Source organism: Phaenicophaeus curvirostris, chromosome Z (assembly GCF_032191515.1).
Source record: "Phaenicophaeus curvirostris isolate KB17595 chromosome Z, BPBGC_Pcur_1.0, whole genome shotgun sequence".
Classification (NCBI taxonomy): Eukaryota; Metazoa; Chordata; class Aves; order Cuculiformes; family Cuculidae; genus Phaenicophaeus; species Phaenicophaeus curvirostris.
The window spans coordinates 74,334,300-74,358,203 of record NC_091431.1 but is presented as its reverse complement, the minus strand read 5'-3'; the positions used below and the strand labels follow the sequence as shown (position 1 = coordinate 74,358,203).

At 42.2% G+C, this 23,904-nt stretch overlaps 1 protein-coding gene across 2 annotated transcripts in view; it reads left to right on the top strand.

Moving 5' to 3' along the window:
- The window catches only part of DYM (dymeclin), a 235,364-nt gene that overhangs the window by 137,221 nt on the left and 74,239 nt on the right, over nucleotides 1–23,904 (top strand). The window contains exon 13 of one of the 2 annotated variants that reach the window (XM_069880979.1): nucleotides 776–940. The exons of the other annotated variant lie outside the window; for it this stretch is intronic. Within the exon in view, the coding sequence (XP_069737080.1) occupies nucleotides 776–940 (165 nt within the window). The remainder of the gene's footprint in view (nucleotides 1–775; nucleotides 941–23,904) is intronic. 2 annotated transcript variants of the gene reach the window in all.

The following is a 23,904-nucleotide window of genomic DNA, read 5'->3' as shown; positions in this document are numbered from 1 at the left end:
AAGTGCCAAAAGGTGTTTATCATCCTCAGCTTCCAGAGCAAAGGTAGGTGATTGACTTTAACCCAGCAGTGAAAGGTTAGTTTAAACACTAGAGCAGTTGGAAGATAAAATTTTGATACAGTTTTGGGCCAGGAGCCTCAGTGATGCACCCAAGGATCAGCTGTTGGTGGCACTCTTCGATCCTGTTCTTTGCCCAAGCACAAATAATTTGGTCACCTGAGAGTGTTTAAGCTGCACATGTCTAGTAAAGGGATTATAGAGGGATATGAGCCTGGGAAATGCAGAGCCTCAGCATAGGTAGATCCATTGACTGAGTTTCAACCCAGTCTTTGAATACTCTCAGGGTTTCTTTACCTTTGTAAACCAGTTTCAGGCACTTGCATTTATATTTTCAGGGCAAATTGAAAGAGACAAAGAACTTTTTTTTAAGGTATTATCCCCCCCTCCGCAAAAAAAAAAATACCCAAGAAAAAAGCAATGACAACAACATAAAAAAAAAAAGGAAAAGAAAACAAAATCCAGGCTTCTTGCATCTCTGACGTGTGAGACTTGGCAAGTTCCCTTTGCGGTAGCGACAGAACCAGCGTATGGGCACGGGCGAGCAGAGCCGTCTGTCTTTTGAAACTGTTGTTTTATGTCAAACTGCTCCATTGCTTACTTGGCATCTTCCATTGACTCTTGGCACAAAAACCAAGGACGTTAAACCATGAATTAGCTTTCTTAAAGGAAAATACCTCTTTTTTCTGTTTTTTCTCCCTTTACCCTTGTCTTTCAGTTATACCTGCCGCCACTTGCGGAGATATGTGTATGTCTTGGACAAACTGTATTTCCCCCACTCTCACTGCTCTACGCTGCAGCATTGCTTCTCGACCCTCAGTGACAATGGAGAGGAACTCTTGTCTTTAACTTGTTCTCACATTCTCAGATCCTATGCTTCCAGGTTATTAACCTCTGCTCTCCATTTACTGCATGCTGCATGCTCTGTGACTGATCTGTGCATGTTTTCAGTTAACTGATGAATAACATTAAGTGGCTGAGGGGATGGTTTGTGTCTTTATGGCATCCTTGAAGTGTGTCCTAAAAAGTGTTGTAGACATGAGAGGCTAATAATGGTTTGATTGAGTTTTTCTATTTTTTTTTTAATTTAGAGTACAACTTCTGTAATTAATATATGGCCATATATTTGGAACTTTTAAATGCTTTTTGTGTTAAAGTATTTTAATCCTTTTCCAAAGCTATGACATAAGAGCGTAAGCTGCAATTCGCAAAGCTTCCATACACTTACGTAGCTTGTTTGGAATTACTGTGGAGTTTTAAGTTGTTTTACATGTGTCTAATACTTCCCTGATGCCCATTTTTCCGGTAACGATGTCTATATAAATTGCTTTTCAAGAATGAGAATGACAGAACTTTTCCCTCAAGTTCAGTAAATTGTCATGGCAATTAATGATAAATTGAGAAAGAGCTGCGTTTTTTGACATGCCTGATCAGTTTTGATTATACAGAATAAGAATGTTGAAAACCCATCAGCCCAAAATCACTGAGTCACACAGAATCACAGAATTGTTTAGGTTGGAAACAACCTTTAACGTAAAGTAGTTCATAATGCAGGATTACAGATGTTTTATGGAACCTGTAAAATAATGAGGAATTTAAAAATAAATTCTACTTACAATATTCAGACATTTTCTCTAAGATGTTTACTCCAAGTGAAAACTGAGTTTTACTGTTTTCCTCTTGACATGGTGAGTCATTAAGTATATTAACCAAGCTGCTAGAAGCTTTAGGAAAACAAGGGAAAAATTGCATGACAAAATTGATCAGAACATGGAAAGCATCCAGTGTGGAAATGCAGCTTCCCAGCTAAGCAGGCGTACAATAGCAAGAGACCACACAGTAAACATAAGTAAAACCAGCTTGATTGTCAGGGGGAGAAAACACGGCATGCAAGCTGAAATAGCTCTCTTTGTACAAAACAGATTTCATAGTAGTATGTGATGATGGAGAGTTACACCGAACGATCTCAACAGGAGATGAAAATCTAGCTGTCCCAGGGGCATTCTGCAGATTAATTTGGAACAGGGATATGGTATTAAAGTAGACAAAACTCTAAGATTTCAAAGACGTTATTTAATAATAATAATAATAGTAATAATAATAATAATAATAATAATGCGGGCAGAGCACACCACAATTTTGTGTAAGTTGGAATGTTTTATACCCAGGAGTGATGTCCGGAAAGCATAAAATAAATGGCTTAATCATTCCAGTTTGATCCAGTGAAATTTGGGTAACTCTACACAACGGCAATGCTACAATGTTAAGTTGGCAAAATCATCCTCGGAATACTAAGCACTGATCCATGGATATGGCTTTATAGATGAAAATGAGCACTGATAGCTATATATACATTTTCATATAACAAGCTAGTGAAGTTTTTAAAGCAATAAGTTCATCTCATTGGTCCCTATACTGAAACTTGTAGGGAATGGTTTACTAGTGTTGCTTTCTAAAATGGGAGTTTTGCATCAGTTGAGATATTTTAGAATATATCAGCCTGGGAGGCTGTAAAATCCCAGGTTTTCGTTACAGGCATCCTTTTATGATATGGAAGTAGAATGAAGTATTTGAAATAGAAAATCCTCCTTGCAAAGAAGATAGGTAGCAGATCTTGGTGGGTAGTTCTCTGTTGCTGTTTTTCTGGTTGAAAAGTGGTTAGAAGAGTGTGTGCTCAGGAATCTTGCCTGGGTAGCTCCATAAACAGCATCAAATACAGTGGCATAAATGGAGGTGTCAAAAGAAGTTGTGTTTGTCTGAATTTATGCATCCATCCTGAATGAAGTGCTGCAATAGTCTGTCCTGTGAACAACCTGCTTAGAGAAGAGTTGAATGCATTAATTGCTAAAGGCAGAGCATAATTAATTATGACAATTTCTAAATCACAACCCTCTCATCCAGGTCTCCTAGCAGGACTCCTTGTAAAGAATATCAGACTTAACCCCCAGTAGCAGTTGGTCTCTAATACTGTCCTGATACCCCAGCTGATGTTGCGTCTCCTTAGATGTCCCAAGGAATTAAAGTTTTGGTTAGTTTTGTCACATTTTGCATGCCAACGTCAATATGGACGTGAACAGTTGTACCTTTAATTTGGAGGCAGGGAGAGGGAATTAATAAAAGCAAGCTTTGGGTTGGGAGGGATCTTTACAAGTCATCTAGTCCAACCCCTGCAGGAGCAGGGACATCTTTATCTCGATCAGATGAGGGTGGCTTTGGAATGACCCCACTGACTAAGTAGTACTCATTAATTTTCTTCATTAAAGCACTTATAACATTTTTTTCTATGCTGGTGGTTGATCGATGTTGTTCTCATTACCAAGCTACCATGAATTTATGTAAGATACTGGTGGTGACCTGTCATATCTATAGGCAGACAGCATCCCACAGCTACTGAACTGCTAAAGCTTGTTCAAATTGGGGAGAGGGAAAGGAAAATAGCATGTATTCCCCTGTCCCGCTGGGAGTAAGCCTGTGGCACCAGGGCTCCAGGCAGCCTGCACTGGGATTTAGTGCCAGTGTTGCATTTGGTGGCTTTTCTAAACGTTAAAACGAAGCTGGGGAGGGGTCTTGAATGGCTGAGAGATGTAGAGTTGTTTAGCCTGGAGAAGAGGAGGCTGAGGGGAGACCTCATCGCTCTCTGCAGCTCCATGAAAGGAGGTTGTGGAGAGGTGGGTGCTGGTCTCTTCTCCCAGGTAATATGTGATTGAATGAGAGGAAACAGCCACAGGTTGCACCAGGGGAGGTTTTAGATTGGATATTAGGAAAAATGTCTTTCCTGAAAGAGAGGTGAAGCCCTGGCAGGGGCTGCCCTGGGCAGTGGTAGAGTCTCCATCCCTGAGGGGCTTCAGAAAGAGTGTGGACGTGGTACTTTAAGACCTGGTTTAGCCAGCATGATGGTGTTGGGCTGATGGTTGGACTGGATGATCTTAGGGTCTTTTCCCACCCTAAGGATTTTATGGTTCTAGTCTATGATTCTATAAAATGGAGGAGATGCTAATACCTATTTTATGATGCCGTGCGTTAGCATGGTGTAAATATTGAGCCTGGCATTGTAATCTGTCATTGCTGCTGTCTAATAATTCTGTTGTGGCTGTGCTTTTTATTGATTATAGTAGTAACTCTGCTTCACCATGTGAAATACGTTCTCCCACTCTTACGGTTTCCTTTTGAATCGTGTGTTCATTAGGTGATGTTTTAATGTTCCTGTGTGTCTTCTTTTTGTTCTTAACCTCTGTGGGTTGCAGTCAATCTCAGGAAAATTGTCTTTGAAAATGAAATTGGCTTAGTGCATGCACTAGCGAAAGGTAGCAATGATTTGTTTGGGTAAGCTGAACAAATTGGGGACAGTTTTATTTTCATAGCTAGCTTGACAATGTGTGTGTGAAAGCAGGAAACGTGGTTTTGCTAAGCCTTGCAAATTAAGTAAACGTGTTCATGAAGCAGTAGAGCAAAAGGAAAAATTATATGGATTCATCTGAATTGTTTATTGCCCAGAGGAAAAAAAAAAAGACAAATATGATGTCTAATTTTTAGACTGTTTACCCATTTTGCATATCTTTTTGTTACTTAATGCTAGGTTTATTTGAACAGCAAAATGCATCTAATAAGATTTTAATACTCACTTTCAGAAGTGTTATGGCACACTGTCTGAAGCTTGTAGAGGATAAGCTGTGCAGCCATACTCCTCCCATGCCACTGGACTCAGTAGAATTACACAATTACATTAATTTAAGAATGTGCAGGCTTTGCAGGATCGGGGCCTCCGAGGTTAGCTTTGAAAAATACTGCTAATTACAAGAAATGATGCTGTTGCTGCAATGGGATGGTGAAATGCTGCACAAAGCCAACTTGTCCTCTTTATCCCATCGCCAGCTCCTTTTTTGCTTGAGCTGTGCTGGAGCATCAGGGCTGGATCCCAGGAAGGTAGAGACAGCCCTTTGAAGTGGGTTATGATACAGATTGCTGGCCCATCTGTCAGTACATACAGGAAAAGTGTCAGAGTAACATCCTTGAAAAGCTAAAATATTTGAAGTTTGACATATTTTCTTTGGCTTCAGGCTGTTATTAAACCTTGAACTTTTTTTTTTTTTTTTTTGCACGGATTAGTGCAATCCAGAGAGGTACATCAATTAATACTCTTCAAAATAGCATTTGGCTGCTGTGAAATGATTTTTTCTCTGATTGTTTATATCATTGAGCATTTGTTTACATTCAGTTTTTAAGCAGTTTATATAAAAGCCTCACCTGAAGTTAGTGTATATAAAATAGTCTGTACATCAGCTATGAATGCATACTGGCTGGGTAATGGAAGATCTGGGTGCTCTTCTCAAGAGCCCCTTTAGCCTTCTGAAGGCTGGTACTCTCTGTTTTCCTGCTATGTTCACTCAAGGCCAGTTATTTATAACTTATGAAAATAATTTCTAGTACTTTTCATACTTACTCTGTGTGATGTTTTGACTATAAATTACCAAAAGCTTGCACAGGGAGCTGGACAGGCTGGATTGATTCGTGCAGGTAAATTGCATAAAGTTCAACATCGCCAAGTGCCGGGTTCTGCATTTGAGACACAACAACCCCGCACAGCTCCAGGCTTGGGGAAAAGTGGCTGGAAAGCTGCCTGGAGGAGAAGGACCTGGGGGTGTTGGTCAACAGGGGCTGAACATGAGCCAGCAGTGGCCCAGGTGGCCAAGGCAGCCAACAGCATCTTGGCTTGGATCAGCCATGGGGTGGCCAGCAGGAGCAGGGAAGGGATCATCCCCCTAGCCTCGTCACTGGTGAGGACATTGAGGGGCTGGACCACATCTAGAGAAGGGAACGGAGCTGGGGAACAAGGGTTGTGAGGAGCAGCTGAGGGAGTTGGGGCTGCTTAGTCTGTAGAGGAGGAGACTTATCACTGTCTACACCTGCCTGAAAGGAGGTTGTGGTGAGGTTGGTGTTCATCTCTTCTCGCAAGCAATAAGTGATAGGACAAGAGGAAGTGGTCTGAAGTTGTGCCAGGGGACTAGACTGGATATCAGGAAAAATGTCTTTACTGAAAGAGTGGTATAAAATTGGCAGAGACTGCCCAGGGGGTTGATGGAGTCTCTGTCCTAAGAAAGAGTCAAAAACCATGTGGCTGTGGCACTCTGGGTCGTGGTTCAGTAGGCATGGTGGTGTTGAGCTGATGGTTTGACTGGGTGACCTTAGAAGTGTTTTTCAACCTTTGTGATTCTGTGATTCTATGAAATATTGATCCATACTTCACTGGGAGAGAGGTGATACTGGAAGTATTCACCATGTAAAGAGAATCAAAGCATTATTGAGAAAATATTAAGAGTTATAAGAATGTGTTAGGTGGGACAACATATGAACACGGTAATCAGGTGGGTGAGCGATAATATTTTGGCTTAAATAATCATTTAAATGAGAAGCTCTCTATTTGGGGTTACACCTGTAGTAAACACAGCTGTCACTGTGAAGAAGTCACCCAAATCGAGTGAAGTCAGTGCAGGTAGGCTTCCATCCAGCATGGTGTGTGAAACAAAAATGCTGTTGCACCTTGGCACAGGCAGATGAAATTAGTTGGGAATGAGACTGTTTCCGAAGAGTGTTAGTTCTGCAGGAAAATTATGTATGAATCTTATTTCATAAGGGGACCAAGTCAGCAGATATGTTGAAAACCTTTTTTTTGGTAAATAACTGGATAAAAATCTGTGAGAGAAGGAAAAATAATTTGTGAAGTTGTCATTGGGCCTTATTGAAACAGCTTTTTAAGTATTTATAAGTTTTGAACAATGGCTTTTTTAATGTTTTGAGAATAACCCCACATATATCGTAGGATTAGAAGTAGAATAATGAAAACTGCAGAATGTGGACACAACATAGGCGAGAAATAGCTTTGCTTCGTCTGTCACTGAAGTAGACTATTTTTTGAATGGTAAATAACTTAGTTTGAAAGTTGTTGTGGGGTTTTTTTTCCCCCAAAAAAATCCTCTTTTTCCAAAGAAAAGGTCTAGAAAGCTTGGTAGATTTAAGTACTTTCTAAGAATAAACTAACTTGATACTCTTTTTTGATGATACTGTTTCAAAATCTTTTTTTTTCTGTGGGATATTTTAATAAAATTCTACATCTTTCTTCCCAAACTGGCATCTGACCAATGATCTGTGGGTGCTTTTGCTTTTCCTTTCCTTCTTCCTTTCTGCTCCCACAAGCACTATTCCATGTGCTCGACTCAGCATCCTGCCAAGCCAGAAGGCTGATGAGAACGGAATTGGTACCCATTCAGGGATTACAATATCATTGCATTATCGTAGAGTATAATTATGGGTTGGTTGGGGATTTTTTCTTGTTATTGAGACATATGGCATTGTTCTTCTACATTAGAAGTTGGAGATTGAGTGTTTTTGTGACAATTAACAAAGTTTTTCTCATAATGTGTGGACCTGTACTCTGACAAATTCCGGGTGCTGCAGTGTTTAACCTAAGGAGTCAAAGATCGTCTTTTTTCCTAATGGGTTTAATATTTATTGTTTTGATTTGATTTTCAGTGCAAACCCAGGGCTGTGGGTTTCTGTTATAATAGCTGATTTCAGTGATCATGATATGTGCATTTTAAATTTCAATCCTACATAGACTGTGGAGCAAGTGACAAAATCTAATTAACTCATTTAAGAAGTAAATAAGTAAAAATGGGCAAAGGAAAAAAGATACAATCAACTTACATCAGTATTTCTCTGTGCATGCAGGCTGGCTTGGTAACACCAGGATGCTGAAATTTCAATAGAGCAGCCTATAATTTTTTATGGAAACTCTGTTCCCTGAGCTTCCACTCAAGATGTTTCATGTGGATGCAGTTCCCAATGTGGGATCACGGGTCAGGAGATGAGGCTTTTTCTTTCACCACTGTGATGATGTGAAACATTTCCCTGAAATCCAGCTTGTTTAATTATTTTCCTTTGGGGAAGATAAAAGAATGGTCAGAGGCTTGTTGGATGAATATAACTTAATGTTTTCTTGCTTTTTGATTGGGATTTTTAGTCAGCTGCTTGTAGTTTTATTGGAGCAGTGGGGTTATTTACTGTGGAAGGATCACTTTACACTAAATGTTGAGTGGCTTGGCAGAGGGGAATTGTTTATAAATAGTTCTGTTACAAATTATTTGTCTTTGTACTGCACTACATATCAATCAAGAAACCAGTGAGATATAAAATCAATGCTGTGAGTATTTGATGGATGAAGAATAGTCTACCTTGAAAGTCTCAAAATGCAGTTTAACTGGATGATCTTCAAGCATGGGTTCACATCTAGTGGAACCCTCACGCACTGGTTTGTTAACTTCTACCATCTTTAAAGTAATGTGTCATAAAGTTATAGAAAGGATTGGGTTGGATGTGACCTTAAAGCCCATCCAGTTCCACTCCCTGCCATGGGCAGGGACACCTCCCGCTGGATCAGGGGCTCCAACCCCATCCAACCTGGCCTTGAACCCCTCCAGGGATGGGGCAGCCACCCCTGCTCTGGGCAGCCTGGGCCAGGACCTCCCCACCCTCAGTGTGAAGAATTTATTCCTAATGGCTCATCTAAGTCACTCCAGATGAGGTCTCACAAGAGAGGAGCAGAATCCCCTCCCTCTGCTTTGGATGCAGCCCAGGACACAGTTGGTTTCTGGGCACGTTGCTGACTCATCTCCAGCTTCTCATCCCCAGCACCCTTAAGTCCTTCTCCTCAGGGCTGCTCTCAATCACATCATCCCCCAGCCCATATGGAAACCACGGATTGCCCCAACCCAGGTGTGGAATATCTTTTAGGGAAGCAGTGAACAATGAAGAGGAGTGATTGCTTATCACCGTGATCTGAGCATGATACAAGTAAGGTGTGTTTTCAATAGTCAGATTTCATGCACAGAGATCACGCGTTGGGATATAAGGTCCAGGTAGGATTGACTTGGAAATGACTTGGAGATACTCTTGGCCCGTTTCATGAGTTTCCTCTGAAATGACTTAGGAGATTAAACGTAAATAAACTCTTTAATAAGAGGCCTTTAGTATGCAAAATGTAATGCGCTCCAATAGTTGAAATTGAAGCAAAACCAACAGAAACTGATTCATATTTCTTTTTACATGGTGAGTGATTCACTGGAATAATGTAACAAAGACTCTGGGTTTCCCAAGACTGGGATTTGTAAATGAGATTGGACTTTTTCCTAAAGATATGTCCAAGTCCAGCCACACTGATTGGACTTGAAGGAGGAACTAGCTGAGGGAATTCCTACAGCTTGTGTTAGACGTACTGATCAAAGTGGCTTCTTTTGGCATTAAAAATCAGAGCTGCAGGCAGGATGCCATGCCCGATTTTGTTGTTTTGTTTGTCTTAGGGATTTCTTTAAAAGGCCACATTCTGATTTAGATTTTTTTTCTGTTTAAAATGTAATCTTCCCAGGTAGTGTCCCCGAGGTGATCTGACCCAAATAGTACAAAACAACACAGGTTGCCAAAATGCTGCTTTTTCACGCGCACAAGAATTAAATGGAAAAGGAAAAATCACAAGAGCTGTCTTCTTTCTATAGAACAGTATTTTTTCCTCCCACCCTGGTAAAAATTTATCACAGACATGATCTAGACACATTCCACCACATTAGCATGTGAAACTGAAACACATCTCGATCAGATGGAATTATTTTTAATTGAACACTTATGAGCCCATGTTCCCATGAGATACAATTGGAACAAAATTACTTTCACGCATTTCCATTGTAGCAGCATGTACCGAGTCTGGGGGTTTTGCGTTCATATGTAATGTCTGGCAATTAATCAGGATTGGGGTGGGTGCCTTATTCTTCTATAAGTATGTTAATAAGCTATTGTTTGGAGACTAAAATGAGAAATGTTCTATAGCGTGCCTGAAGAGCTCAGGAAAATGCTAATAAAATGAATGTCAGACTGAACATAGTTTAGTAGTTTATAGCTGAAAGCAGAAGGTATTTATGCTCCTGTAAGCCAATCTTCTGCTTAGATCAGAAAGCCATACTGAGCTTCAGCTTCTCTGGAGTATCTACTGAGTCTCCTAGGGTGCAGAACCTCTCAGGTGCAGAATGTCACCTCTCCAGCAGCTTCTGTAAGTCCTTGTTGCTAGCAGCACGGGTATTCTTTGTCTTCTCCACCTAGATGATGTGCTGCTATCTGTTTTGGTTTCCCAGGCAGCATTGCATTAACTTTTGGCTGGTGAAGGTAACCTAGTAAAATGAGTAGTTATTGCCTAAATATAGGAAATTATTCACTTAGAAAATAACAAACATATGTTACTGATTCAAAACATCTTCCAATTTGTCAAATTAAAGCACAGATTCTCACCACAGCTACATTTTGGCTTATACAGAAGTCATCTTCGTTATGAGCTCTAGTTGCAAATCAACAGACTGTACCCTTTATTCCAGCGCTTGTTATGTTGGGATGAAACTAGTGGAAAGTACTGGCTGCAGCTAGAGAATGCAATGATCATTGTGTTTAAGATGTTCCAGACAAAATCTCTGAATTAACAGCAATATGTATACTTTTTTTTTCCCCGCTTTTAAATAGTGAGGAGTATCCACAGCTTGCAATGAATCAAGAACTAAATGTTTAATCCGTACACATGGGTGTCTAGAGAGAGATCCGGATATCAGCCTGAAACTGGGTAGTGCCTTGACTACTAAAATATTTCAAAGAACTTTGCAAACCTGAGTAATAAATAATTCACAAGTACCTGGAAGAATGCTGGAACAAATAACTCTTGGAAACAGATATTCAGGTGATTAAGAGATTCAAATCATGCACATGACCAGTGATGATGAGTTAAGTTTTGGGGAAGGAATCTGAAGAGCAGAAGTAATATGTACTCATCCCAGAAAGCCAAATGTATTCTGGGCTGCATCCAAAGCAGTGGGACCAGCAGGGCAAGGGAGGGGATTCTGTCCCTCTGCTCCACTCTAGCGAGACCCCACCTGGAGCCCTGTGTCCAATTCTGGAGTCCCCAACATGAGAAGGGTATGGAACTGTTGGAACAGGTCCAGAGGAGGCCACAAAGATGATCCGAGGGCTGGAGCACCTCCATACAAGGACAGGCTGAGAGAGATAGAGTTGTTCTACCATCCCTGGAGGTGTTTAAAAGTCAGGTAGATGAGGTGTTCGGGGATGTGGTTTAGTAGTGGACAGGTACAGTTGGACTTGATGATCGCAAAGTTCTTTTCTAGCCTGGGGATTCTATGATTCTGTGGAAGCAGATGTTGTTGTTTGTGCTGCTCAGATGTTCTGCATGGGAGCCACAGCGTAGAACTGCTTAGTGAAAATACCTGAGAGCTTTTGCTTTCCTAATTAATTGCAGTTCTAAGTATCGTAAGTGTGGGGAAGTTGGTTTTTTGGGGTTTGGGTTTTTTTTTTTCAGATAAACCCTGTTTGTTTAATGTTTGATTAACAATACAAGTGATTAGATGCATCATCATCATGGTTCTCCTTAAGGAGTAGTTTTGGGTAGTCTCTCAGCTGCCCAGACATTCAATTTAAATTGGTGATTCTCTATCAAAGCGGTGAGTGCTGCCAGTGAGGTGTGGTTAGCACATTGTACTGAAGACAGAGCCCCCGAGCTGCTGAGTCCTCTGGACCTCACCTGGCTCCCCAGGAAGACCCAGAGGCTGCACAGCCCCCAGGTAGGATAGGGAGGAAGGGAGCTGGATGGAGTGAACTGAGAACATCGCTCACCTGCTTAATAGAGCTGTAGCTGCTGAAGACGTAGGAACTGGCATCCAAATCCATTCATACTGGTCTAAATGACCCAAACCATTCCAGTTTTGCAGGATTAGTAACAATGTAAGCACTATTTTTCTGTTATTTTCTTCTCCAGTCTCTAATGAGAACATCAAACTGTAAGAACTGTCATTTCTTCTTGTATTTTGTTGTCACCATTCCTCACTGCAGCATATTTGATCAAGAAATGCAGAGTTGAGGGGAAAAAAATGAGGGGGAAAATTAGTCAGCTTTTTATTGTAATGCTCCAGAGGATTGATTTAAGTTGTGTAAGGAGGTTTTGGATCTCCCTTCTACAGCAGGATGTAGGAGTTGAGAGCTGTGAGCTATTCTTAAGTGGTTTTGTTCTTTCGTGTTTGTAAGCTGAAATTTGTGAGAAAACATTGATGAGAATGCTCCCACTGCACCAGTCATGGATCAGAAAAAGCAGTGGGAGAGGAAAATAAGAACAACCACAACTGATTTCCAAAGATGACTAATCCTTCAAGCCCCAGTGTAACCTCCAGGACAGTGATTAGCATTTGGCTTTTCTTCTAAATGCTGGAAGAGTCTTCTGGGGCATCAGCCTAGCTGAAAACTAGTTCAATGCTCTAATGAAAAGAGATTGTAAAGTTTCCATTTAATGTTCCTGCCTCACATGGTTGGTTATTTTGAATAATTCTAGGTGCATCATGTGCGGTTTGACGGGTCATCCATATTTTGTATTAGTTACCAGCACATTGTATGAAAGGTGGCAATCCAGTTTTATAGATAGGATATAATAAGGTGCTTGTAAGGGTCATGAGTCATCAGGCCAGTTTTAGTGTCAGGAATGGAATGACAGGTCTTTTGACTTCCGTAAAAATACAGGCTGGGTGGAGAGTGGCTTGAGAGTCAGTTTGAAGAGTAGGGCTTGGGGTTGTTGTTGCATGAAAAGCTCCTCTTGATCCAGCAATGTGCGCTTCAGCCCAGAAAGCCAAATGTATCCTGGGCTGCATCCAAAGCAGAGGGACCAGCAGGGTGAGGGAGGGGATTCTGCTCCTCTGCTCCACTCTGGTGAGACCCCACCTGGAGTCCTGTGTTCAGGACTCCTGTGTTCTGGATTTCTCAGCACAGAAAGGACGTGAATCTGTTGGAGTGAGTCCAGAGGAGGGACATGAAGGTAATCCGAGGGCTGGAGCACCTCCAGCATGAGGACAGTCTGAGAGCTGGGATTGTTCAGCCTGGAGAAGAGAAGGCTCCGGGGAGACCTTCGAGCAGCTTCCAGTACTGAAAGGGGCTCCAGGACGGCTGGGGAGGGGCTCTTGATCAGGGAGTGCAAGGATAGGGTGAGGGGGAATGGTTTTAAACTAAAAGAGGAGAGATGGAGATGAGATCTTAGGAAAAAATGTTTGCCTGTGATGGTGGGGAGGCCCTGGCCCAGGCTGCCCAGGGGAATCATCGCTGCCCAGGAGAATCATTGCTGCCCCATCCCTGGAGGTGTTCAAGGCCAGGTTGGATGGGGCTTGGAGCAACCTGGTCCAATGGGAGGTGACCCTGCCCATGGCAAGGAGTTGGAACTGGATATTCTTGAAGGTACCTTCCAACATAGACCAATGCATGATTCTGTGAAATGCATTTTCCTGTACTTCAATTTGTGCCCATTTCCTCTTGTGTTTTTTCTGGGCACCGCTGAGTCTGCCTTTGTCATCTCTACACCCTCCCATCAGATGTTTCTACACATTGAGACCCCCTTAAGACTTTCGTTCTTTAAGATCATCAGTCCTAGGTCTCTTTGCCTCTCTTTGCACGTCCGCTGCTCCTTGCTGGACTCCGGTAGGTGCGTATCTCTACTACTGGGGAGCACAGAACTCCAGGTAAGGCTTCCCCAGTGCCAAGAAGAAAGGAAGGATCACATCCCTTGATGGTCTGGTAGTGCTCCTCATAACGCAGCCCATGGTTCCACTGGCTTTCTTTACCATGAGAACACTTCACTGCTTTACATTCAGTTTAGTGTCCACCCGTAGGTTCTGCTGGTTGTTAATCAATGGATCTGATATTTTCCTCTGCTGAGCCTCATGAAGTTTCTGTTGGCCTGTTACTCCAGCCTGCCTGATCTCCCTGGATAGCAGCACAACTGTCTGGTGCATCAGCATCTTCTCCTGGTTCTGTGTCACCTGCAGAGTTCCTGAGGGTGCACGCTGTCCCATTAGACGTGTCATTAATGAAGGTATTAAGGAGATTGGTGCCAGTATCAACATATGGGATACACCACTTGTGACTGGCCTCCATCTCAACTTTGTGCTGCTGGCAATAGCTCTCTGACCCCATCCTTTCAGCCAGTTTTCTGTCCACCTCCCTGTCCACTTATCTACCCTCAATTTCATCAGTTTGTTGCAGCTTGGTTTGATCTGAAAATCATGATGATCTTGATTGTATTCTTGAGAGCCTATTTATTGTTTGTAAAGTTGATCACACTTATGGTTTGCTTCAGTATCCAGAATAGTTTTTGCCTCAGATTAATCCAGATTACATTCTGTGCACACATTTCGTTGTCACCTGGATAAATACAAAATTCAGAGTCACAGAATCGTTAAGGTTGGAAAAGACCTTGAAGATCGCAGAGTCCAGCTGTTAACCTCACCCTGCCAAGCCCACCACTCAGCCATGTGCCTAAGTGCCACATTTCCACGTCTTTTAACACCTCTAGGGATGGTGACTCCACCACTTCCCTGGGCAGCCTCTTCCAGTGCTTGCCAACCCTTTTGGTGAAGGCATTTTTCCTGTCTAAACCTCCCCTGGTGCAACCTGAGGCATTTCCTTTCATCCTGTCACCTACAAATACCCATTATGTCGCTTCTGAATATCCCGTTGAAATACAGTTTGTATTTGGTCCCAGGCTCTAGCTTTGTCATTTTTTCCCGAGGTAGCTGGAAATTAACATCCCAGCCCATGAGGTTTGTACTTGCTCTTTGTACATTGTAGGATATAAATCGTGTTTGCTTTATCATCATGCTAATTCAGTTCTTGGAACCATCTTCTTTCCTTTGGGAAAAATGGAGAATGACCTGGGACATCACAGAAAATGTCTTTTTAAAAAGTACATTTTGGAGAGGGCAGATTTTTAGGGACTTGGGAGGATTTTTGAATTGATACAGGCAGAAAGAATCACACTGGGGAATAAAATGTATAAAACCGAGTGGGAGGTAAAGCGCAAAAGCACAAACTCTTCTCTTTGTGGGAATGAGGTTAATTTCCAAATAAATTGAAGACAATGTAAATTTAATTACTGTGCAACTTGAGGGACTGGGACTTAAAAAAAATATATTTTGAAGATGGAAAAATATTGCACAACTGCAAGTATGCTGAAATGAATCATTAAATCAAATCTGTATCAGTGTTCCCACCAATCCCAAGGCTTGTGTATTTTTGTCTGAAGGTGATAAAATAACCTCAATTTAGAATGACAAATTCAGAAGAGAATAAGGTAATTCGGGATGACAGTCTGTGTGGGAAATAATAATCTTTTTCCTGCTGAAAAAGTAACAAACAGTAACTTTGAAGTGTTACCTAACATAAAATCTGCTTTCTGTTGCATAAGGGCTCTGCATGCCCATGTAATGTTTATAAATCTAAATGGTAACATCCGTAACACCTTTTTTACCTTGGAATCAGAATTGCTAGGATGGAAAAGAACTTTGAGGTCATCAACTCCAACCGTACCTGCCCACTGCTAAATCACATCCCTAAGGATTTCATCTACCCATCTTTAAAACCCCTCCAGGGATGGGGACTCCACCACCTCCCTGGGGAGCCTCTGCCAGCGCCCGAGAACCCTTTCCGTGAAAAAACATTTCCTGATGTCCAATCTGAACCTGCCCTGGAGCAACCTGAGGCCATGTCCTCTTATCCTGTAGAGAAGAGACCAATATCCGCCCCACCAAAACCTCCTTTCAGGCAGTTGTAGGCGGGTCTCCCCTCCTCTTCTCCAGGCTAAACAACTCCGGTTCCCTCAGCCACTTCTCACCCTTAGCAAGTTTGCAGATGACACTAAGCTGGGTGGAAGCTGGATCTGCTGGAGGGTCGGGAGGCTCCAAAGGGATCTGAACAGGCTGGATCCATGGGCTGAGACCAACGGCAAGAGGTTTAACAAGGCCAAATGCCGGGTCCTGCACTTGGGGCACAACAACCCTGAGCAGCTCCAGACTAGGAGAAGTCTGGCTGGAAACTGCCTGGAGGAGAGGGACCTGGGGGTGTTGGTTGACAGCGACTGAACATGAGCCAGCAGGGGCCCAGGGGGCCAAGAAGGCCAATGGCATCTTGGCTTGGATCAGACACGGCGTGACCAGCAGGGCCAGGGAGGTTCTTCTCCCTCTGGACTTGGCACTGGTGAGACCGCTCCTCGAATCCTGGGGTCAGTTCTGGGCCCCTCCCCACAAGAAGGATGTTGAGGCTCTGGAGCGAGTCCAGAGGAGAGCAGCAAAGCTGGTGAAGGGGCTGGAGAACAGGCCTTATGAGGAGCGGCTGAGAGAGCTGGGGGTGTTTAGCCTGGAGAAGAGGAGGCTGAGGGGAGACCTCATTGCTCTCTACAACTACCTGAAAGGAGGTTGTGGAGAGGAGGGAGCTGGGCTCTTCTCCCAAGTGACAGGGGACAGGACGAGAGGGAATGGCCTCAGGCTCCACCAGGGGAGATTTAGGCTGGACATTAGGAAAAAATACTCCACAGAAAGGATCATTGGGCACTGGCAGAGGCTGCCCAGGGAGGGGGTTGATTCACCTTCCCTGGAGGTGTTTAAGGGACAGGTGGATGAGGTACTAAGAGGAATGGTTTAGTGTTTGATGGGAATGGTTGGACTTGATGATCCGGTGGGTCTCTTCCAACCTGGTTATTCTATGATTCTATGATTCATAACTTGTTCTCCAGCCCCTTCACCAGCTCCATTCCCTTCTCTGAATGTGCTCCAGCACCTCAATGTGCACGGGAAACGTGGCAGATGAAAGACCCTGGCGTTAATTCTGAAAAATACATAGGAGTGGGAATGGGTGCTGTTCAGGGGCTTTAGCTACTAAGAAGAAAGAAATAAAGAAACTAAAGAAAACAGTGGAATAACAGGAATTAAGAAGATGCCATGAATTGGCTTCCCTGGACATTTGTGCACCACAGGTAGTGAACCAGGCAAGGTTAGAATGGGGCTTCCTAAAGCCAAGTTAACCTCTGTGTAGGTCGTTAACTCTAGGTTTTTCCATAGTGAATTGAACTCTTATGAAATGCTTCATTATCCCTTGTTTCATTCAGCATCCCCTGCTGTTAGATTCTGACTTGATATGAACAACCCTTAAGAAAAAAAGCAAATTACTGTTCTTGATAAATGTTTTCTTTCAATGGAAACGTCTATTTTTCAGGATTAAAAGACCTATTTTTTATTTTCTATCTATTTTGACACAAGTTTGCCTTTGAAAGAGGTTTATTTATGTCTGGCTGCGTTTTGCAGGTTTATGTCTAAGTACATAAATCCACAGAAATTCAACAGAGGGGATTTATGTTGATGTTACAATGAAGGATGCAGACAATTTTTATTTGTCATATTTATTTTTAAAGCACACTGTAGTTATACTGTTACAAGAAATGTTTAGTGATAGAGATTAAATTTAATATTGGTCTTAGTGTTGAGAAGTATTTAATATATTACATTATTTGACATAGAATCATTGAATGGATTGGGTTGGATGTGACCTCAAAGCCCATCCAGTCCCACCCCTGCCCTGGGCAGGGACACCTCCCACTGGATCAGGGGCTCCAAGCCCCATCCAACCTGGCCTTGAACCCCTCCAGGGATGGGGCAGCCGTCCCTTCTCTGGGCAACCTGGGTCAGGGCCTCCCCACCCTCACAGGAAAAATTTCTTCCTAAGATCTCATCTCAGTCTCCTCTCTTTCAGCTTCAAACCACTCCCCTTCCTATATTTTTCTTTCCTTTTTTCGACTAGTGGTACCTTCCTATGTCTATGAAAATTTTTAACCGTTTCAGTCTCTTTCCAAGCTTGTCGGTGCCGTTTAGTGATACTGCTAGCATGTATCTGTACATACATGCATGCATTTATGTTCTACCAAATACTGTAGTGTGAGTTTTGAGTTCATGATAAAATGCCATACGCTTAGAACAGGAAGCTCTCTTCTCTGTTCATTTCCATGGATTTCATGTCCAACAAGATTTATTCAGAAAGGAGTGCATAAGTAAAATTTGAAATTTGTGGGGAAATTCTTTATTCACTGGTTTGGATACACCTTCCTTGGGAAATCTAAACTGCAGCAACCTTCCAGGACCTGAAGGGGCTACAAGAGGGCTGCGGTGGGGGACTGTTCACAAAGGCTTGTGGTGATAGTATGAGGGGCAATGGGTATAAACTGGAGAGGTCTCCCCCTCTCCAGTTTAGACTAGACATAAAGAGGAATTTCTTCTCTCTGAGGGTGGGGAGGCCCTGGCCCAGGTTGCCCAGAGCAGTGGTGGCTGCCCCATCCCTGGAGAGGTTCAAGGCCAGGCTGGATGGGGCTTGGAGCAACCTGATCCTGTGGGAGATGGTGGTGGTTGGGTGGTGGAAACCTCTGGGTTTCCAGGTTTCAAATAAATTACACTGAGCAGTGCGTTACGAGCAGCTGTTTGTTGGTCTGGTAGTCTTAGGTGCTGCCCCCAGCATATGATCCTTCACACTTTGGCAGCAGCTTGGATTCTTTCTTGATAAATCTGAGTTTGGTTGTATTAAATCACAAGTTTAATCCCTGGAGGTGTTCCAGGCCAGGTTGGATGGAGCTTTGAGGCCCCTGGCCCAGTGGGAGGTGTCCCTGCCTGTGGCAGGGAGCTGAAACTGAATGGGCGTTGAGGTTCCTTCCACCCAAAACCATTCTAAGATTCTGTGAGAATAAGAGGCGTGTTGGTTTTCTTTAGAATTTTAGCAATGACTCAAGTATATATCAATACATGTGTACGCACACCTGGTGCATTTGAGCTCAGACGTATGAAAGAAAACCTACTCAAAGAATTCAGACCTTAGGTGGTATGGCAGTGACGTCTTTTTAATTTTCATGTTGTTGTCTCGTTGTTCAGAGTCTGTCTTCGAGGTTTTGGCTGGGAGCTCTTTTCAAGCTGCTTTCTCCAGTGATTTCCTCTGATTCTCACCCACAGAGTTTTGTCGTAATGCAAGACAAATGTCTTCTCTCCATAACTACGGAACACTTATCCTGTTGAATTAAGAGAAAGGGGATGCAATGGAAATATTACGGACTTCATAAACACAGGGGAAATATAAAGGGATTACTACCATACCTTGAGACACCTAAGGCAGATTCAGGGATGTTTAACTCAGAATAAACCTTATAATTAGTCTGAGTTTTATAAATATGTTTTTTGTTTATACTGGACTGTATAATTTTTTCCCAGTAGCTTTAAGCTTTCCTGAACTGAGTTTGTCACCTGCCAGTCCCTTGGTTAGAGAAAAGTACAATTTATGTCTGTAGTAGATCACAGTCTGGTTATTGAGTTTATACTTTAATACAGTAGATTTAGGATGATGTTGCTTCAGGCTAGTCTTCCTCATCCTTACCTGACTTATCCTTTACGTGGAATTACGGGGATGTTATTTGGAACACCACACAAAAGGGGAATGAAATTGTCTGTACTAAGGTACAGGGGAAGGGTTTTATTGCTTTCTGTTCCTTTTACTTCTCTAGTGGTTGGAGCATCGCTTTCCCAACAGTTGTTGGAAAGTGGCCATGAGCTGCCTAACAATTTATGCCTCCAGTTTAAAAAATACATTTCTCTCTCCCTGCAAATTAAACTCTCAGCTTACTTTTGTAAATATTTACTTTCGTCTCACCACATCAAATTCCTTGCTTCTATGTATTTTCTAGTCTCTGACTTTTCAGTTCCATTCAGACAGGAAATCCTGTTTGTTAATGCCTCCACTAATTGTTCTAAGTTGCTTCTGAATATGCTTGTATACTTTTGCCACAAGTGTGTGGTGACTGCATGTTTTTCTGCTTGATAATAAGAATATTTCTTCAGGAGGCAGAACTTGGAATAGAATCGTGGAATCATTGAGGTTGAAGAGGACCTCTAAGGAATATCTTTAGAGTGCATGAATTATAGATCTCTGTTCATATTCAGGCAGTGGCAGATAAAGGAACAGTCCTTAAAATTAGTGAGAGGCTTTTGTCATAAACTAAAGGTGTCTTGAAGTCTTTGGTTTATTATGATCAAATTCAGTACAATTAAAAGAACAGCCTTTAATGCTTGGTGCTCTACAGGAAGACGGAATAGAAATAATTTTTTTACCCAGGTTGCTTTAAAATCATTTATGATGCTCTGGGGTTTGCACTGGAATATCAGGTGGCTGAGGCACACAACATGTTTCCAAGGGGGCACAAATATACATTTTTGAGAAGGCACGAGGCAGGAAAATTCAGCGTGTGATCACTGACCAGCAAAGCCAGTATGGGTAATACCAGCCCCATGTGGACCTTTTGATGCCTGGAAGAAGCCTTTTTCATTCCTTTATGAACACTCTTTAGTGTTCATTAACACTTTTTGATGAATAAGCCCATCAATGATGCCCAAACAAACTATTTTATTTCCATACATGACCTTTGTGGACACAGCACGCCCTAGGTCTCTTGGTTTCAGATCATCTCCACAAGCCAGATAGACCTAGTAGCAAATATAGCAAAGCTTTATTCAGCAAAAGTAATGTCATGCTTCTCGTAGCAAGATTAGAAAGAAAGATATAAAGTACTTTCTTATTTTCTGCTTAGCAATTTGATATCTTAATTGGTTAGCTTCTCTTTCCTGAGATTCCACATATCTCCCAGGCATTAGAGTTGGGCTCAAGTAAATAAGAGTGTCCATGGAGTCAGCTGCCCCGGATAACCCTTGGAGTTCTCCATGGATATTCTTTCTAATTATTTCTATTTATGTGCTGTTACAGCTTGCGTAACTTAAATGCGGAATGCCTCAAGGGGATTTCAGAAGATATGGGCTTTTAGGGACTCTGTGATTTTTCTGCAGTTATTCATGCTAAATGGGTTTCTCCCAGGGTTTGGTGTCTTAAGTGGTTGCAGATCGCTTCTCTATCATCAACAGAAAGGCTGCTCAGCTGCCTCTACTGCACTTGCTGGCAACCAGTCCCTCATAGAGGAAAAGCAGTGGTTGTGTTTCTTGTGGAAGAGCACAAGGCATTTGTTTATTTTGATCTGGCCTTTCAAGTGACCACTGTTGAAGCAGATGCATGATTCAAGTCCTGTGCTTGGAAATGTCTGTGCAGGCATCTTCTCCAGCACATGAGTACAGGCTGGTGAATGAGAAGCCCAACACAAGCCGGCAACGTGTGCTTGCAGCTCAGAAAGCTGATCATGTCCTGGGCTGCATCCAAAGCAGCGTGACCAGCAGTGCGAGGGAGGGGATTCTGCCCCTCTGCTCCGCTCTCATGAGACCCAACCTGGAGCCCTGTGTCCAGTTCTGGAATCCTCAATGCTGGAAGGACATGGATCTGTTGGAGAGAGTCCAGAGGAGGGAAATGAAGGTGGTCTGAGGGCTGGAGCACCTTCCATGTGAGGACCGGCTGAGAGAGTTGGGGTTGTTCAGCCTGGAGAAGAGAAGGCTCTGAGGAGACCTTAGAGCAGTTTTCAGTACTGAAAGGGGCTCCAGTAAAGCTGGGGAAGGGCTCTAGATCAGAAAGTGCAGGGACAGGATGAGGGGGAGCGGTTTTAGGCTGAAAGAAGGGAGATTGGGATGAGAATTTAGGAAGAAATGTGAGGGCAGTGACGCACGGTCTCAGGTTACCAAGAGCAGTGGTGGCTGCCCCAACCCTGGAGGTGTTCAAGGCCAGGTTGGATGGGGCTTGGAGCAACCTGATCCAGTAGGAGGTGTCCCTACCTCTGCAGGGGGGTTGGAATTGGATGGTCTTGAAGGCCCCTTCCAACCCAAACTGTTCTATCATTCTGTGATTCATTCTATGAGTAGAGTTCCTGTGCCATAGCACTCTCTTTTTTGCTGTAATCCATTACAAAATAGGTCAAAACCATGAGGTGTTCCTTACACACACAGGAATTGAGATCGGTTTGTAACTTCTAGATGTTAGGTTTTCAAACAAAGATATTTTTGGGTCTTGCTATATAAAGGAGTTGTCTTGTAATATGATTGTGCCACTCATGCAGGCAATGTAATATCCTATTGTTTAAGGGATATTTACATAACATGGTTTTGGTGTTTAGGGCTTATATTTAATTCTTTAAAATTGAGAACAATAGTACATTTGGCATGTATATGAGAGCAGAGGGAAGGAACAGCACGGAGTACTGTTGAATTGTTTGAGAACATTCATCATCAAATTTTGTGAAACGTAGAAGTGGGGTTTTTTTCACACAGATAATGTTTTGTGTCTGTGTGCTATTCAGTTTATTTGCAGTGTTTTTCTGAACAAGGAGAGCCAGGAGAAAAGGTTCAAAACCTCTGGATTTCCAGGCTTCAAATAAATTACATTGAGGAGTGTGTTATGGGCAGCTGTTTATTGGTCTGGTGGTCTTTAGTTGCTGCTCCTGGGGTATAATCCTTCGCACTCTGGGAGCAGCTTGGATTCTTTCATGATGAATTTGAATTTGGTTGCAATAAGTCACAAGTTTAATCCCTGGAGGTGTTCAGGGCCAGGTTGGATGAGGCTTTGAGCGACCTGATCCAGTGGGAGGTGTCCCTGCCTGCAGCAGGGAGTGGAACTGGATTGGCTTTAATGATTTTTCAGACTGTTCAAATGTCTGATTTTCCGTTAATATTAGGCATGCCACATGGCTTTTTAGCATTTGAGTTTCTTAATAAAGAAGTCCTATATTGAATAAAGTCATATAAATGATATATAGAAGCCTGATACAGAAGGGCTTCGGTATCATGCTTTATTTTATTTCTAGTCTTATTGAGAAAAAAATGAGTATGTTTGACAAGGCCTATTTTTCTGTGCCATCAATATCCTCCTTTGAATAAGTCTTATGACCTCTATTCCACTGTTATGCTCAGGATTAATAGGCATATCATTATCTTGAGTCATCATATTTAATTTCTTAAAATAAAGCACACTGCTACCTTTCCTTCTTTTTCTACAAAGATTTCAGAAAGCTCAAGTTTTTGGCAAACTGTAACTTTTGATGTACTTAAAATTTCTCATTTTAATTCCCTTCTTTTTTTCCTATATTTTTTAGTTATGAAACTTCCATTTCATACATTCAGGTGTTGTATATGAGAAGAATACTTTATGAGCTGTTTTGATCTGCTGTAGATCAGACTTTCTGCAGAAAAGATGTCATGATTATTGGCTTGTGATTTGTTGTGGAACAAGAAGCAAGTTGTTAAATGAATTCCCATTATTGCCCATTTTTTTGATCCACAGACTTTGTAGAACTGAGTTTAGAAAAGTGTCAAGATCATTCATCACTGGTTTGAATTTTATTGTGTGTGTAAATAACACCATCATGAAATCGCTTGTATTTGAGCAACCATTTCTGTGTACTCTGTAATAATTTCTTTACTGATCAAGGTTCAGCGTTGTGTTAAATTAAAAAGAAATGTTTCATCTGTGTAGAGGGAGTAAAGAAACAAGTGTGTTTCAAAAACACACTTTACTTTTACAGTCAATTCTCCTTACCACATCAAACGCAGCCAAAGCTCTATACCATTAAATCATACTTACTAAATACCATATAACATATTCCAACAATATCAGCTGATTCTGTTATTTTGGACTGCAATGTTGAGTTACTGAAAGACGGGCCCATCTGAAAAACAAAACAGAACATGTTATTAGAAATTCAGTATCCAAGCAGGCACTCTCTGCAAGGCTGTAAACTGTTTTGAGGGGAAAGGACATGGAGAATATAATTTTATTTTATTTTCTGAATTAACAATTAAGGAAGGAGAATCCCAAGAGGACAGATCCAGACTCTTTTCTGTGGTGCCGACTGACAGGACAGGAGGCACTGAGCACAAACTGAAATATAGGAGGTTTCCACTGAACATCAGGAAACTTGTTCATTGTGAGGGTGACCAAGCACTGGCATAGGTTGACCAGCAATGTTGTGGAGTTTCCTTCCTTAGAGAT